General features: G+C 37.7%; 1 protein-coding gene across 3 annotated transcripts in view; it reads left to right on the top strand.

Moving 5' to 3' along the window:
- Window positions 1-1,878: 1,878 nt before the first annotated feature.
- CDADC1 (cytidine and dCMP deaminase domain containing 1) overlaps window positions 1,879-17,819 on the top strand; it is a 40,791-nt gene continuing 24,850 nt past the window's right edge. The window contains exons 1-4 of one of the 3 annotated variants that reach the window (XM_029210406.1): window positions 1,879-2,067; window positions 2,801-2,898; window positions 9,243-9,317; window positions 12,721-12,898. In XM_029210406.1, coding sequence (XP_029066239.1) covers window positions 1,986-2,067; window positions 2,801-2,898; window positions 9,243-9,317; window positions 12,721-12,898 — 433 coding nt within the window. In that variant the 5' untranslated portion in view covers window positions 1,879-1,985. Of the gene's footprint in view, window positions 2,068-2,800; window positions 2,899-9,072; window positions 9,318-10,424; window positions 10,536-12,720; window positions 12,899-17,819 lie in introns of those variants that run through there. The other 2 variants (XM_029210407.1, XM_029210408.1) reach the window with 2 other exon arrangements.

The following is a 17,819-nucleotide window of genomic DNA, read 5'->3' on the forward strand; positions in this document are numbered from 1 at the left end:
CTAAGACCCGGCACAGCCTAAATAAATATTTTTTAAAACATTTAAAAAAAGAGAGAGAATAACCAAGATATTCCTGAAGAAAATAAGGTGTTTTGGGCGGGTGGTAAGGGGGCAGAGGTGTAATCAACCAATGATATACAATTTAGAACCCAGAAACAGACTCATGTGTATATGGAGATCTGATACATGACAGAGGTGACACTGTCGATCAATGAGAAAATAGTGCTGGGATAACTGATTATCCAAGTGGAAAAAAAACTGGATCCCTACCTTACATCATACACAAAAATAAATTCTAGATGAATGAGGATACAAATATAAAAGGAAAAACGTATGGCTTTTAGAGGAAATATAAAAGTTATTTTTTAAAAATGGAGGTATAACTGACATAGAAAAATAAAAATAATTTATAACCTTGGGTAGAAAATGCTTTTTAAAAAGATACAAAACCCATTTAAGAAAATTATTTGTATATTTAGCACATTAAAATAAAGAACTATGCACTGAAAAACATCATTAAGTGAAAAAGCAAGTGACAAATGGGGAGAAGATATTTACCGTACACATACCCAACTGAGAATGAATATCCAGGATGTATAAAAAATGCTTACAAATGAATAAGAAATAACCACCAAATGGAAAATGGTTAACAGGTATTTCATAGAGAGGACACATGTATAGCCAATCTATCTAAGTAGAAATCAGGGGGAATCACAACCACAAGATATCATTTTATGCCAACCAGATTGGTAAACATTAAAAGTTTGACAATACCAAGAATTAGTGGGGATATACAGCTATGTAAATTGGCCCAATCTCTCTGGAAAAATTTTCAGCATTATCAGGGAAACCTGACAACAACAACTCAAGAATTCTACTCCTAAGCGTAGTCCCTAAAGAAACTCTTCCATATGAACATAAGGAACATATACAAAAATGTTTAAAGCAGCATTGCTTGCAATAGCAAAAAGCTGGAGATAGTGCAAATGTCTTTTGACTCAAATATGTTTAAATAAATTGTGGTATATAGCTACAATGAAATACTATACAGCAGTGACAATTAATGAACCACAGTCATACCCATCAACACTGTAAATTCTCTCTTTAATCCTTTACAAAATAATGTACTTTCATAATGTTGGCTTTTGCTTTCAGAGTCTCGGAGAAGTTTTTGTGTCTCACTATTTTTAAGTATTTCAAGTTGTGATAGCCCAAGTTGGAGATGGAAAACAGGCTCTGAGTCACTGGTGGAGGGAGGGGCTTCATTTTGAGTCATGCCTAGGACACTTATAAAATAATAAATTGCACTGGGCACAAGTCCACAATGCCAGGTACTTCTCAGATTTTCCAGGGGCCACTTCCTCCTATCTTCAATTTTCCCACAACTACAGTTCTACCTCTTAATGTCTTCATGTGTTTAATAAGAAGCAGAACGTTCCTGTGGTGGTCCCTGGCACTAAGTTCCCCAGGACTGGCCAATCTTTGAGGATAATAACAATCTGGACGGCCCAGCTCCCACCCCGTTTGTCTCCCAAATTCTCCAAGACCTTGACCACGACAGATTGGGCAGGTTTCCATTTCAATTCTCCTTCGCTCTCTGACCAAAACTCTCATGTATGCGAAGCCCTCATCACCCTCTGAGAGTCTGCGCAACTTGGGACTTCGAGCCAAGACATCCTCAAGCGACCAGATTTCAGCAAAACCTACGAACACAGTCAAATACAAGTATCAAATGATTTACTGTGTTGCGTTTCCTACACACACGGTCGCCGCCGGAGGAGCAGCCTTGCGTCGCCTCACCCACGCCTCGCCGTGACGTCACACAGGGCGCCGGGAAATGGCCGCCGGTCCCTACGTCATTCGGTCGCGCAGAGTTGGCCGTTGCTATACAGTTGCTGGGAGGAGGCGACAAGTGGGGTAGCAGGGGCAAAGATCATGCAGGACAGCGAGAGGTTTCCTGGGCAGCAGAGGCCGCTGGGCTGGCGATGAAAGAAGCAGGGCAGATGCAAAATCTGGAGAGCGAGGGGGCCGGACGGTCAGTCAGCACCCAGACTGGCAGCATGACCGGTGAGTGCCCCGAATCCTCCCGCCACTCGCCTTTCGCTCTCCTCTGTGCGTCTCCCGCTGTTTTACTCTGGGTTCCCTGCCTGGCCGTCTTCGCCTGCGTTTCTGCTCCTGGGTGTCCCATCCCCGCCCTGGGCGCGTCCCTACCTCGGTCACCGGAATCGCTTGGCCCGGCTGCACTGGCTTTTGAAGTTGCGCTCACTACTCCCCTTTACTTTTCCTCCCAGGACCTGGAGCTGGGGTCGACGAGCCTGCAAATTCCCCAAACTGTGTTTTTTATTCGATTTCAAAATTAGCCGCACGCGACGCTTTCCTATATTTCAACTGCTTTTCCTTCTAAGGTCACCGTATTTTTAGGTCTGGGTTCTAACCACTGCCCTTGTTGCAGCGCTTCATCACAGTCCAAAGTAAAGGTTGCTCCACGATGATCTCAGACGCAAGGACTTTTCATAACTTTTTTTGGAGTGTTCCCATAGCTACGTGTATCAGCTGTACTATTTTTTTCTGCTGGGTGAAAGAGGGCCCAACTTTGGAAAATGCTGGAAGACGTTGGCGGCAAGGAGGTTGAAATCAGTCTCCTGATAAGAAAGAACTTTGATTCTCTTGCACACGAATCCTTTTGCTCTGCCTCCTGCTAAAACAGCTGAGCTAAGGCTGCAGCACCCAAGTGGCATTGAACTTAGTTCTTATTTTCATCATTAGTAAAATGTTAAAGTGTTTGCCCTCTCTTTTGCAGGTGAAATACCAAGGCTTTCTAAAGTCAACCTTTTCACTCTGCTCAGTCTCTGGATGGAGCTCTTCCCATCAGTCAAAAGTCAAAGACAAAAGTGTCAGGTATAATTTGTTTCCTTGGACAGTTTTTCCCCTTAGACAAGCGGTGGTCTACAATTTGATTTTATTGCTCTAGTTTCGGTCACACTTAAACTCAACAAGGCTTCAAATTTGCAAAATACCTTCATGGTTTAGCGTGATACTTGTAATTCATAGCTGTGATAGTTTCTCTTTCCAGTCTAAAAGTAGAATATGTAGTTATCCTCTCAGACTGCCATCTGTATTTTCTTTGGTCAGGTGTCTGTTAAGGTCTTTGGCCCATTTTTTAATCAGGTTGTTTGTTTTCTTACTGTTGAGTTTTAAGAGTTCTTTATATATTTTGGAGAACAGTCTTTTATCAGATGTGTCTTTTATGATATTTTCTCCTAGTCTGTGACTTGTCTTCTCATTCTCCTGACATTGTCCTTTGCAGAGAAGTTTTTAATTTTAATGAAGTCCAGCTTATCATTGATTTCTTTCATGCATCATGCCTTTGGTGTTGTAATTAAAAAGTCATCGCCATACTCAAGATCACCTAGGTTTTCTCCTATGGTTATCTTCTAGGAGTGTTATAGTTTTGTATTTTACATTTAGGTCTATGACGCATTTTGAGTTAGCTTTTGTGAAGGGTGTAAGGTCTGTGTGTAGATAAGGAATTCACTTTTCATGATACAATAATATCTCTTGGAGTAGTTTTCTCCCAATACCTATGTAAAATGTTTTATAAATAATAAAACATTATTTAAAATGTTATGCATTTTTATCCCCTATTTTTCAACCACTCCCTTAACCCCCACCCTGGCTCTACATATTATTAATGGCTTTGAGAAAGTTCTTCATTTTCTTCATGGATTTTGAAGTCCTTTATTCTTCCTAGTTATTAACAGCTTAGTATTATTTTATGAAAGTAGAAGACTTCTAAGCTGTTGGGTTTCTTTTTTTTGGTTTGTTTTGGTTTTTTGCTGATGAAATTTCTCTTGAAGAGACAGATTAGAAGCAAATGTTTAGAGATTTAAGCTTTTTAAAAGTGCATTTAAAAAGCTGGGCTTTGCAGTGGAGTGTTATTCAACCACAGGAAGGAAAGACATCCTGCCATTTGCAGCACTGTAAATGGACCTTGAGCACATTATGCCAAATGAGATAAGTCAGACAGAGAAAGGCAAGTACTGTATGATCTCACTTATATGTAGAATCTAGAAAAGCCAAACTCAGAGAGAGTAAAATGGTGGTTACCATGAGCTGGGGCGGGGGGACAGGGACAGATGTTGTTTAAGGGTACAAACTTATGAGTAGTAAGTAAGCCCTAGAGATCTAATGCACAGTGCAGTGAATGTAGAAAACAATATTGTATTATAATCATCAAACATGCTAAGAGATAGAGGTGCTAATTATTATTATTATTTTCTTTTTTCTGCACTGGATCTTAGTTGCGGCATGTGGACTTGCTGGTTGTGGCATGCGAACTCTTAGTTGCGGCATGTGGGATCTAGTTCCCTGACCAGGGATTGAACCTGGGTCCCCTGCATTGAGAGCGTGGAGTCTTATCCACTGGGCCACTAGCAAAGTCCCTAGAGGTGCTAATTATCGCTACAATGACAATCATATTACAATATATAAATGTATCAAATTAATGTATTATACACCTTAATTTTGCGCAATGTTATATGTCAAGTATATTTCAGTTAAAAATAAATTAAATAGGGCTTCCCTGGTGGCGCAGTGGTTGAGAGTCCGCCTGCCGATGCAGGGGACACGGGATCGTGCCCCGGTCCGGGAAGATCCCACATGTCGCGGAGCGGCTGGGCCCGTGAGCCATGGCCGCTGAGCCTGCGCGTCCGGAGCCTGTGCTCCGCAACGGGAGAGGCCACAACAGTGAGAGGCCCGCGTACAGCAAAAATAAATAAATAAATTAATAAATTAAAAGCTGGGCTTTTTACAAATTGAGTAATAATTTTGAAGAACCTTTTTTAGTATCAAGATTTGGTCTCATTTTAATTCATTCACACACCACACACACACACGCGCACACACACCCCAAGAATACATCCTGTTCTTTTTCAGCAGAGAGGCACATTAAATTAAATAAATAATTCCACTGTTAATTGCACATGATGTTCATAAAGTTGATTAAGATCTTTTTCCTATTAAGAGAAGAAAAATGTTCTGTAAGCTAAAGTAATAAATTTGTTTCACTTAAATTATTTATCCTGCTTTTGCTATACAAATTAAGTCACAGAAACTCTAAGATGCAATTTCACAAGTACTTGTATTGGAAACATTGCTTCTGATACTTTACAAACCTTTGTCTTTTTAAAAATAAAATATTTTTATGTGTTATGAAAGTAATACATGTTTATTATTATTATTATTTTTTTGCGGTACGCGGGCCTCTCACCGTTGTGGCCTCTCCCGTTGCGGAGCACAGGCTCCAGACGCGCAGGCTCAGCGGCCATGGCTCACGGGCCCAGCCGCTCCGCGGCATGTGGGATCTTCCTGGACCGGGGCATGAACCCGTGTCCCCGGCATCGGCAGGGGGACTCTCAACCACTGCGCCACCAGGGAAGCCCCATGTTTATTACTTATAAAATTGACAGAACAAAAAATCCCTCATAATTCCACCACCTAGAGACTACTAACATTTTTGTGTTGTTTCTCAATCTTTTTTCTCTATTTCCTTTACTCATTTGATATCATTTAATTCTGGATCCTGCCCTTTTCACTTAACATAGGAAAATCCTCATGCTGTAATACTATCATAAACACTGGAGTGGCAACTTAGTCTAATGCTTTGGGAGTAGCCAGTGGTTTCGCAATTAGCTTGCCTGGGTTCAAATCCTGGCTTCATCTCTTGCTAGTTGTGTAACCTTGTGTGAGTTACTTTACCTTTTTCTGTGTCATCTTCCTCATCTGTAAAATGGAGTGTTACTGGTACATACTACATGGAACTTTTATTGAAAAATGAATGACTTGATATTTGTAAAGGTCTTAGATAGTGCTTGGCATATACTATGTACTTTATGTGTTTGTTATTTTTATTTTATTTTTAAATTCAGTTTATTTAAACTAAATTTTTTTTTAAAGTTCACCAATTTCTCCCACCCCCACCCTTATCTTTGTCAACCACCATTCTGTTCTCTGTGTCTGTGAACTTGGGGGTTTTTGTTTGTTTGTTTTTAGATCCCACATATAAGAGAGATCATATGGTATTTGTCTTTCTCTGTCTGACTTACCTCACTTAGCATAATGCTCTTGAGATCCCTGTGTGTTGTTCCAGATGGCAAGATTTCATTGTTTTATGGCTAGATAATGTTCCACTGTGTGTGTATGTATATATATGCCACAATTTCTTTATCCATCCATCTGTTGATGGACACTTAGGTTGTTTTCATATTTTGGCTTTTGTAAGTAAATGATGCTTCAGTGAACATTGGGAGTGCATATGTCTCTTCAAGTCAGTGTTTTCATCTTCTTTGGATAAATACCCAGAAGTGAAATTGCTGGATCATATTGTAGTTCTATTTTTAATTTTTAGAGGACCCTCCATACTGTTCTCCATAGTGGCTGCACCAACTTACACTCTCACCAGCAGTGCCTGACAGCTCCCTTTTCAGCACACCCTAACCCCAACACTTGTTACTTCTAGTCTTTTTGATAATAGCCATTCTGACAGGTGTGAGGTGGTATCTCACTGTGGTTCTGATTTGCATTTCCCTGATGATTAATGATGTAGAGTATCCTTTTGTGTACCTGTTGGCCATCTGTATATCTTCTTTGGAAAAATGTGTATTCATATCTTCTGCCCGTGTTTTAACTGGATTTGTTGGGTTTTTGCTATTGAGTTGTATGAGTTCTTTATATATTTGGGATATTAGCCTTTTGTCAGATATGTGATTTGCAAATATTTTCTCCCATTCAGTAGGTTGCCTTTTCGTTTTCTTGATGGCTTCTTTTGCTGTGCAGAAGCTTTTTAGTTTGTTGTATTCCCAGTTGTTTATTTTTGCTTTTGTTGCTTTTGCTCTTGGTGTCAGATTCAAAAAATTGCCAAAATCTATGTCAAGGAGCTTACCACCTGTTTTCTTCTAGGAATTGTATGGTTTTTATTATCATTTTATTGTCCTCTTAATGATTGCATAACAGTCCATTGTAGCAATGTAACATGTTTATTCCCTTATTATTGAACATTTAAATTGTCTGTCATTTTTACCAGTCTTATGGAATTATTAACTTCAGCCACTTCAGAATATAACTACTATCTGAGTTTTCTATGTTGTCAAATATTTACAGTGTATGAGTGTGCCTTGAGGATTGTTCAGCAAGTTATATATTGAGTATAAAGAAAAAGAATTTTTAATAATCCAGTCTAAAACTAGATAAATGAGTAGGAGAGAAACTATTTATGAGACTTCTGAGTACTTACTTTTAAGTAAGTACTTAAAAGTTTTGAAGTACAAATCGAGTACTGTTGAACATGGCTGTCATTTAAAAATAGTTCTCTCTCCTACTGGTTTATAGTTTTAAATTTCAGTTAAGTAAGACTTACCTAAATTGCCTGAATGTTACTTTAGTAAGAATTAGAATAACTGCATTGTTCCCTCATATTTCTCTGCACATCACATATTTGTCTTTCTCTCCCAGGTCTTCCCATTGTGTCCTCTGGTGTTGTACCTTATCTTTATGCTGAAAGACCTCACATACTTTTCCAGAACAGAAGTAATATAGGATAACAGTGAAGACAATGGATTTGGGGCTCAGATCCTTGCTTACCCATTTATTAGTTATGTAACCATGTTTGAGATATTTAATCTCTATCCACAGTTTCTTCATCTGCAAAATGGGAATAATCATAGCTACTTTTGTAAAGATTACATGAGGTAATTTAGGGCCTGATACATGGCCAACACTCAGTAAATGTTAGGTATTATTATTATTATCATACATATAATCAGCATCACCACTACTACCATCCACACCCCCATAATTACATTACCAACATAATTACTTCCTCCACTTCCCATTCTACTTGAACAGAAACCTCATTCCCAGGACATGGCTTTTCTTGTAAATTTCTTAGAGGTTACTCCTTTTCTAGCATCCAGCCCTTGTGTCAGAAAACCAAGAGGTCAGCATACACCGAGTCTGTCATTCCCACTTTCAAACTTTCTTCAATTTATTGCATATCACACCTACTTTGGGGCTCACAGGATTCTGCTATTTCGTTCTGTCATCTACTTACCTCATAATCACTTTCCTGTGTTCTTAAATCATAAGCTCTGTAAGAGCTGCATCCTGAGCAACCGGGTTTATGGCTGGCACATAGAAAGGGTTCAGTAAATATTTGTTGAATTAATAAATGAAAAATACATCTGCTAAGAAAATTTATGTTCAAAAACTGGTTGCATGGATGGATGGATGGATGAACGAAATTATCCCCTGGTTCAAAACTTTCTGCTTCAAGTTTTACTTTTAGAGGAGACTTATGGACATTCCTATATTAGTGTCAACAAAGCTCATGGCTTAAAACAACACAAATGTATATTCTTACAGTTCTATAGATCAGAAGTCCAAAATGGGTCTCACTAGACTAAAATCAAAATGTTGCCAGGGCTGCATTCCTTCTGTAGACTCTCAGGGAGAATCTGTTTCCTTGCCTTTTCCTGCTTCTAGAAGCTGCACACATTCCTTAGCTTGTGAACCTCTTCTTCCACCTTCAATGCCAGCAGTGGCGGGATGAGGCTTTTTCATGTTGCATCCCTCTAGCACTGACTCTCCTGCCTCCCTCTTTCACTTTTAGGACCCTTGTGATTACACTGGTAATGTGATTACATTGCCCAGATAATCCAGGACAACCTCCCCATCTCAAGATGATTTGCAACTTTAATTCCGTATGCAACCTTGCCATGTAATATAACATAGCCACAGGCTCCAGGGATTGGGACTGGGAGGTCTTTGGGGGACCGTTATTCTGCCTACCACAATCCATAGTTCATATCCTTGCTACATAGTTCTTCACCTTCCCAGTGCCAGGTAATTTACCTCTATTCCCCTTTTGTCCTTCTTAGCCATGGCCACATTAGGACTTTTCCATTGCTCAAAACTGCCCCACCTCTGAAACCTTAAACTACAGAATTTTATTTTCAGTTCTTCTGTAATTTGGAAAAGTATTCAGGGGCCAGATTATAAAAGCCTTATTTACTAGGTTGAGTAGCCTGAACTTGAACCTGAACAAAGCAGGAAGTCAGTACAGAGTTTCATCGAGGAAAAAAATAAATGGCCACAGCCAAAGAAACCAGTCTTTAAATAGGAAATATTGAATTAATCACATCTTATGTACTAATCTTTTTTTCCCCCCTTAATCTGCGTTTAATTAGGAAAGGGAGGAAGGAAAGCATGGACCCTTAGGAGATAATGAAGAGATGGCCAGAGTATCTACTGACAAAAAACAGGTGAATTTTTATGATTTAAAAAAAAAGCATAGGCTCATAATAACAAAGCAAAAGGAATGGTATAAAGTAGAATAAAAGTCTCTTTTATACTCAAGTTCCCCATTCCCACTTCCAAGAGAGTTTTTGTATCCTCTTCTAAAAATCATACATTTACAAGACTATACATGTCTCTCCAAAGGTTGGGGGTGGTGAGGGAGAACAGATGGGATTATGTATTCTGTAATACGTTCCTACATCTTGCTCTTTCTTAAAATTTTTCAAATTTAACTCTTCTCACCTTCCCATATTAGTTTACATAGATGTGTTGAGAAACACTCTTCATGTTCTTTCAAACTCCAACACATCCTGCTGGTCTTGCCAAGAATGCAAGGCCCTAACTGTTCTTTACCTAGGCCATTTCTCAAGAGTTGTGTTTGCCGCAAGCAACCTTGAGGGTTGAGATAATGTCTCCCTCTGGGACATAGAGCAGGTTTGCTCACTATTTGCAATAAAACATAACAGATTCCCGAGCTCAGCGTTCCTCTCCTGTAACACAACCTGCTTCATGTCCAGGAATCCATATGGACCCATCTGCATGACCCCTTGTGGGACTTGGGGGCAAGGGAACCATCACAAACATGATGTCACATGGCTTGCTGTGCTGTGAACCATAAAGTCCTTTGTTTCTGACCCAGGAGTTTCATGTCTTCTGCTAGCATCCATGAAACAGTAACAGGCTAACTTACTAGCTTGTAAGTAGGGTAAAATCAAAGCCCAAACCTGGCAAGATGAGCCTTGTTCTTTTTAATATTGCATAGTATTTCCTTGCTATTTTAATCTTTTGAGTTTTCCAGAGAGATTCTGATTCATTGGGTGTGAAGTGGAGACATGTATATTTTGAAAAAAGTTACCTTGATGATTCTGATGTACATTCCTGGAGATTTCCTGACTATTTCTGAGAGTGAGTCTCTAGAATGCCCAAAAGAATATAGAAATAATTTTAGAATAGTTAGATGTTTTTAATTATAAGAAAGGCAAAAGGGAAAAGAGTCGTGAATTGCCATTTAAATAAATGTACTACTTCATGTACAAACCAGACTGTCCTCTTTTGCCTATGTTTTAATGTAGAACTCTGTGACTAGGATTACATAGACACTTGCCAAGATGTTAGTGAAGTGAAGCAAAATCAGGATCCAGAACAGTGATTCACTGCAAAGATTCAGTCTTCTGGGAGTTGGAGTAAGTGGAAGTATCGAAATGGAATGCAACTTAGGCTTTTATTGGTTTTGTTTTGTTTTCAGTTTGGGATGGAAAAATCTTGGTCTCAAACTTGATATTTTGGCCTTAACTAGAAACAAAATGGAAAAAGAAAAAAGATATTTTCTGAAGTGAAAAGGACTCTAGACAAAAAAGTGATAAACTTGGCCTAAAAGATTGTTCCAATAAAAAAATAAATTGTTGAGTATGTTTCCCATTTTTTAGGAATAATTTTTTTTAAAGTCTTTCGTGGTCAGGGTTTCTGGCTTTATCTCTGTCTGCATAACTGCTTAGAAAATCTAAAGCTAAAATCATTTAATTGCAGCCATTTCCATTGGTCACAATTGGTGCATTTAAATAAAAGGAGCTCTAGTCTACTGAGATCTTTTGATAAGGCCTCATCAGTGGCAATTTTTTTAAAAGCTTGCTGGAAGTATTTAGAAGTAGATACTAACATAAACTTTATGTTTGAGGAACATAACGCTCTTAAGAAATTTTGGGATAGGGAGGGGAAAGGAGTCAAGGTAAATTTAAGGCTTATTTTAAAAGCCAGTATAGGCAGGTCTTTCATATTTAATCTATGTTTTTGGACATATGTTTTGTAAGGGAAGGATTTTTATATTCCTTTTAAATGTCCAGAATGTTTAGGAGATGGTTGATTACCTCTGAAAGGGAATTCTATGAAATCTTCTCTGTTCCTTCACATTTCACAAAGTATCATTCTCCATAGTTTCAAAAATTTATACTCATAATTGAAACCGAAACTTGACTATTTTAGTAAATACAGCTTTGGACTGATCTTTAAAGTGATTTCAAATGTGTCCTATTGGGAATAACTGTAGAGTAAAATCCCTTTGAAAGGGAGTGTAGGGAATAATGGACACTGTTCTCAGCCCAAGTCCCCCTCATATTATAAAATCCCGTATGAACCTAAGGATTAGGTTTACATTCCTTACTTCAGGATCTTTTGCTGTGAAAACAGCGTAGACTGTTTTGTGGCTTATGTAGAACTGATTTTTAACCTTAGTCTATTCTATCTGATATTAATATTGTTATAGCAGCTTATTTGATTAGTATCTGTATAAGTTAGGACACTTTAGGTTTAAAGTAACCACTCTTCAGAACTCCAGCCAGTGCTCAGCCTCTGGGGCTTAAAGCAAAGTCGGCCCAGTCCCTTACTGTGGGTGGGAACCTGCTGAGATAGCTGCACTTTACTGCTTATGCTTTGAGTTCTGTCTTCCTTCCTAACACCTGAGGGTTATGTCTTCCTTTCTTTTGAGCTTGACTATGCATTTTAAAACATTTTTAAAATTATAAATAATCTGTATATTTGTAGGAGGTGGGTCCTACCACATTAGGCTAGACTGCCATAGTCCTAAAGATTGTTAGAGTCAGTTTTTAGAAAGAAGTTGAGAATTATCTTTATTTTAGTCAGTATTTAAAATATTTAAAAATTTAGTAGATGTAAGCTATCGTATATAGGATGGATAAACAACAAGGTCCCTGTATAGCACAGAGAACTATATTCAATATCCTATCATAAACCATAATGGAAAAGAATATTTAAAAAAAAAGAATATATATATATGTATAGCTGAATCACTTTGCTTTACAGCAGTAACACAAGATTGTAAATCAACTATACTTCAATAAAAAAAATTTTTTTGAAAACTTAATATGACCTCTGATTTAGTTCTGCCTTTTACCATCTATGGGTCTTTCAGAAAATCATGTAAACTCTGGGCTTCACTTATTCATGTGTAAAATCACAGGGTTTTCCAAGTTTTTACTTATTATCTAGAAGCTTAATACTAAGTAGTCTTAGACTAGATTAAGAAACAAGTCAAATCGACTTCATTATTGCCCTTTACTAGGTTAAAATGTATTCATTTTTTACTAGGGTAAATTTATGATAATTAAATGCATAATTGTTTGGTTAATAAAGCCTAGATTTAGAAAATTTCTGGTAGAAAGTCAACATTAAACTTTCAGAAAAATTTTTGGACCTAATGAGAAATGTGCTTTTGTTCAAACTGTGTTCAGATGAAGAATTAAACAAAACTTTCATTTAATTAATAAATCAAGTATAATCCATGATACGATCATTAGATATTATAACTAATCACATAAATTATAAAATAAATTATTATTTTGTATCTTAATGTAGGTGAAGAGAACTGGTCTTGTGGTGGTGAAAAACATGAAAATTGTTGGTCTCCACTGTTCAAGTGAAGATTTACATGCTGGGCAAATCGCTCTGATAAAACATGGGTCAAGGTTGAAAAACTGTGATCTTTATTTTTCCAGAAAACCATGTTCTGCTTGTTTGAAAATGATTGTAAATGGTAAGTGCAGATAAGGCTTTGTTGGAGATTAATAGCATTTATCTGAGAACAAATCAAGTGGGAACAAATTGCCTAAATACCACAGAGATAATTTAAAAATATAAATACATATCTGAAGACAGTTTGATGTACTGTAAGAAGAAGAGTCGGAAAACATGGATTCTGGTCTCAGCTCTGTCACTCACTAGTTAGATGACCCTCAGTGTATTGGTAGGTTTAATACTAGCTGCTATAACAAATAAACATCAACATTTCAGTGGCTTAATACACTAGATACTTATCACTCATGTAATAGTCCAGTGCGCCTGTTGCTGAACAGCAGACAGCTGTTCTCCATGTGGTTGATGTGTGGGCCTAGGCATCTTCTGTCTTGTTGCTACTGTCATCCTTCTGGCCTCCTCTGCATCTAGAGACAGAGAGTAGAGAAGGCATACCTGCTTCTTAAAAACCCTGGCCTGGAAGTCACAGACATCATTTCTGTTCACACCCATTGTGGGAACTGTAGTTTCTGGCTGGGCGGCTGCCTCCCAATGACTACTCTACCCTTTGGAAGGAGGAGAACAAAGTATTAACATATAGCTATCTATCTCTGCCACTCTGGGCTACTCACTAATCCTCTTTGTGCTTATGATTCTATTTTGCACCCAGGTAAGTATTCAGACCACTTTCCTGTTTAAAAAATAGTATATCTTTTACACAGGCACTGTGATGATTGTGATTTATAATATGAATTATATACTTAGTCTCCATTCCATTCTGGACACAGAGCAACTAAAATCTTTTGAATTTCCTGAGTGTTAAGAATGAGAAAGGTGTCTTTTGTTATTCATAACAAGTCCCTTTCCACCATTACTGAGTTTATGTTAATGAAGTAACTTTTGGGAATCCCCTATGGATGGGGCATGGTTGCCAGGGGAACCAGCCAGGTGACTAGAGGGTTGGAACTTGCAGCCTCACCCCGACCAGACCTCTGGGGAGGAGAGCCAGGCTATAGTTTGAGTTCAAACACCAATGGCCAGTGACCTAATCAATCATGCCTATGTAATGAAGCTTCCTTAAAACCCAAAAGGACACGGTTCAGAGAGCTTCTGGGGAAAAAAAGGCTAATGTAGTTCCTAATCCTTTCCCTCAAGCTGTTATTTGGGGGCAAAAAGGGGCAAAAACCAATTTGATGTAATACATCATGTAATACCAAATGAGTAATAACAGCTGTAAATGATATATGAGCTCAGAGGAGAGACAAGAGATCCCTGCAGGCTGGCATGTTATAAATAGCTGGGGCTTAAGCTGGACCTTCATGGGTCAGATGTAGAGGAGGAGGAACACATTCCTGGTCAGGAGGACAATGCATGCGGGGTCATCAAGTTGTGAGAAGCAGGGTTCTGGGGGTCAGTGTTCGGGGTGGAAAATTATTCTTGAAGAGAATAGTGGCAGAAGGATTATAATGATAGGTTGGGGCCTTAATGGAGAACTTTGAAAAACTGTCTGGCCTTTGGGCTTTATCTTATAGAACAGAGTTGCTAAATTTGCTTTGAGGAAGAGCTGTTTTTGTTTATATCAAAGTCTTAAGAGTAATGATCAGATCGGTGATCAGGGCAGTTCCCTTAAGCTACAAGTGGAAGCACTTCCAGAAGAAATGGTCATGTGGCTAGAGTCTCCTGGCCTGCATCGAGTATTTCAAGCTGGTAAGTAGGTACCTATGATAAGTTATTAGATTCTGTAGTCTTTCCCCTGCAATTACGAATAGAGAAGGTAAGTGTGATAGTGGTGGTGGCATTTTTTTCTCCTTTTCCCATTGAAGAGTTTTGAGCAGGATGTAACATGATTAAGATGATTATTTGTTGTTGTTATTGAATTAGAACATGGAAAGATAGCTTGAGAGCTTGATTAGTAGACTTGCATTAGATAAGGTGTAAAATAGGGTTCAGGTGGCGGCATTGATCTAGAAAGGAAAGAATGTGAAAGAACCAGACATTTGTCGACTGATCTCTTCTAGAGTCAAGAGAGAAGAATGAATAAAAGTCGTGTTTTGCGCTGAGTTGACTACACTTAAAGCACTCTTAATAGCCTCAGAGCCAAGAATTAGAAAAATGGAGGAGTACGAGTAATTCACCATTGCTTGTGTCTTTGAGTTCAGACACTTAAACCTTGCAAGAGAGATAATGAAATGTGGAAAATAAGGAAGAACATGCAATGGAAATGCTTTTATGCTGGTATTAGAGCCATATATAAATAAAATTGCTATGTTTGATTAGGCTTATACGTTATTTACTTATCTTGGAAAGGGGCATGGTTTAACCCCATGCTCTAGCTAACATTTCAGTTATAATTACTGTTACCTCAGTTACAAAGCAAACATTTCTAAAGCATAGTGGTTCTCAAAGTGTGGTCTGTGACCTCCTCATGGTCCACAAGGTCAAAACTATTTTCATAATAATACTACATTTATGCTAATAGTACTAAAAAAATGTTGAGTAAGACTACTGTTGCAGTTGTATGAATCAAGGCAATAGTAGTAGTCATTGTACTCTTACATAGCCACCTACTTGGAGTTAAAAAAAAAGGTGGAGGGTGTGGAGTTTCATGTAAGAATGTCATTGATGAAACAGTAAAAAAAAAAATCAATTTTATTAAACCCAGCCCTTAGTACGCATCTTTTTAAGATTCTGTATGAGAAAATAGGAGGTGGACATAAAGCACTTTTGCTATAAACCTAAGTATGAAGTTTGCCTTAAGGAAAACCGCTTATGCAATTGTTTGAGTCACAAACTGAATTACCCAATTTTTTTCATGGAACACCATGAACTAACAAACCATAGTTACTTAGACTTGGCTATTTGGCAGACATTTTCTCAAAAATGAATGAAGTGAAACCGTCACTTCCAGGAAAACAGCTGACAGCATTTATTGCCACTGATAAAATTTGAGCCTTCAAGTGAAAATTAGAATTGAAAAACTCCTATCTACCATCATCATAAGCTTACAGCTTCCCACTGCTTAAAGACTCTTCTGATGAGATTGGTGGTTACTATTAATGAATGAGTTTTGGTTTTTTCTTAAGTATTGTGAAATCAGTAAACTCTTGTTTTCCAAATGACCAGTGCATGATGCTAGAAAATCACGCGTGAGTGAAAGAGCCATTCTAAGTGTAAGATAGACAAGTGGACTTTAACATTCCAAAAGTTTGTTGTGTGATTTTAGGTTCCACACTGTTACTTACCTCTAAGAAACTATCCCTTCTCAAAATTTTATGTAGTGTGAAGAATATTCATAATTATTTGAAATGGCTGTTAAAATACTCCTTTTTTAACTGCATATCATGTGAGGCCGGACACTTTTTATATATACTTCAGTGAAAAGCTAAGGCAAGAGGTTGAAAGCAGAAGCGGACTTGAGAACCCAACTATCTTCTATTCAGCCGGATAATAAAGAGATTTGTATAAACTTTAATGCCATTCTTCTCAACTGGCGTTTGTTTTGGAAAATTGTTATTTTTTATTGAACTGTTATTTATATTAATTTATGATGGTTCTTATTGCTATTTTTAATGAATTAATATTTTAAAATTTTGTTTAAATTTTCTAATGCAGTAAATATCAGTAGATATAGTCCACATAAACAAAAACTCTTTGGGGTCCTCATTGATTTTTAAGAGTGTAACAGAGTCTGAGACAAAAAATTTGAGAACCTTTGCTGTAGCTTCTGCTACTAGTACATGAAAATACGTTTAAACATTGGTCATCCCCTCTTCTTGAATCAAGATTACTAGAAGCAACCAGAATGCTTAGATGAAAGATTGATCATTACTGCTGGTTAGGAAATGAATTATGAGAACTCCAACAGAGGGAAAAAGAAACAGCCAGAGGAAACATTCTGATAGCTTTGAGGCCTTCAAGATTACTTTACAGCCCAAGGCACAGTAAGGGTCAGTAGTAGGAGGGAGTAGATAGAAATGTGTGTTTGTTTAACTCGAATTTTTTAGTTCATCTGTATCTTTGAATGAAGAAAACGTGTGGGCCATCTGCCTGTTCACTTCTGGGCACAATTATCAAAAACATAAATGCCTCTCCTAGCAGAAGTTACATGAGACACTAGCAAAGGCGTTTCTTTGTTGTAAAATAGTAACTAATTGATAAACATTTATGTGCTTAGTTTTGTATAAGGCATCTCATCGTTCATTCTCAAACACAAATTAAAAACTTTTTTCATATTATCCAGTTTTGTTTTCTCTTTTGTAAATTGTTCATTTATTTTGTCTCTCTTGGAGGCTTTATTCTTGTCAATTCATATGTGCTCTTAGTGGATTAAAATCTCTATATCAAAGATTACTAACCTTTTCTCTGTTACATTTATTGAAAAACGTTCCTTCTAGTTTGTTGTTTTGGCTTCAATTTTGTGGACTTAAAAACAATTAATATTGCTTCCTCTCCCCCCGCTTCCCTGCTGCCCTCACATTACAAATTCTTTGTGGACGTTTTGGATAACTGCATATTTTATTATGAGGAAGACTGTAATGTGTTAAACCATTCCTCTATTTTGGCCATTTAGATTTTTTCTGTGTTTTTACTGTTTTAAACAATGCTGCACTAAACATACGCATGCATGAATTTTCTTTTGTCTTTATTTCAAATATTTTCTTAGAAGAGCTTCCCAGAGGAAGAGTTTAGAGTACAGGTACATTTTTCATGTGTGGATGAATTGTTATTTCAGGTACAAAACTCTAGCCAGTATCAGTTATGTTATGGTATTTCTAAAAGCCGCCATTCGATTACTTGGAGGACTCTGGTATATAGTCCTATCTCTGGGCTTTGGGACCACACTTAGCAAAGGTAGTGATGCCACAGATACCTTCCATGGGTTTTGTTGTTGGCAGACTTTTCCTATAAAGGGCCAGATAGTAAGTATTTTAGGCTTTGCAAGC

The sequence above is a fragment of the Monodon monoceros genome, unplaced genomic scaffold, assembly GCF_005190385.1.
Source record: "Monodon monoceros isolate NGI ecotype Baffin Bay Population unplaced genomic scaffold, NGI_Narwhal_1 Super_Scaffold_8, whole genome shotgun sequence".
Taxonomy (NCBI): domain Eukaryota; kingdom Metazoa; phylum Chordata; class Mammalia; order Artiodactyla; family Monodontidae; genus Monodon; species Monodon monoceros.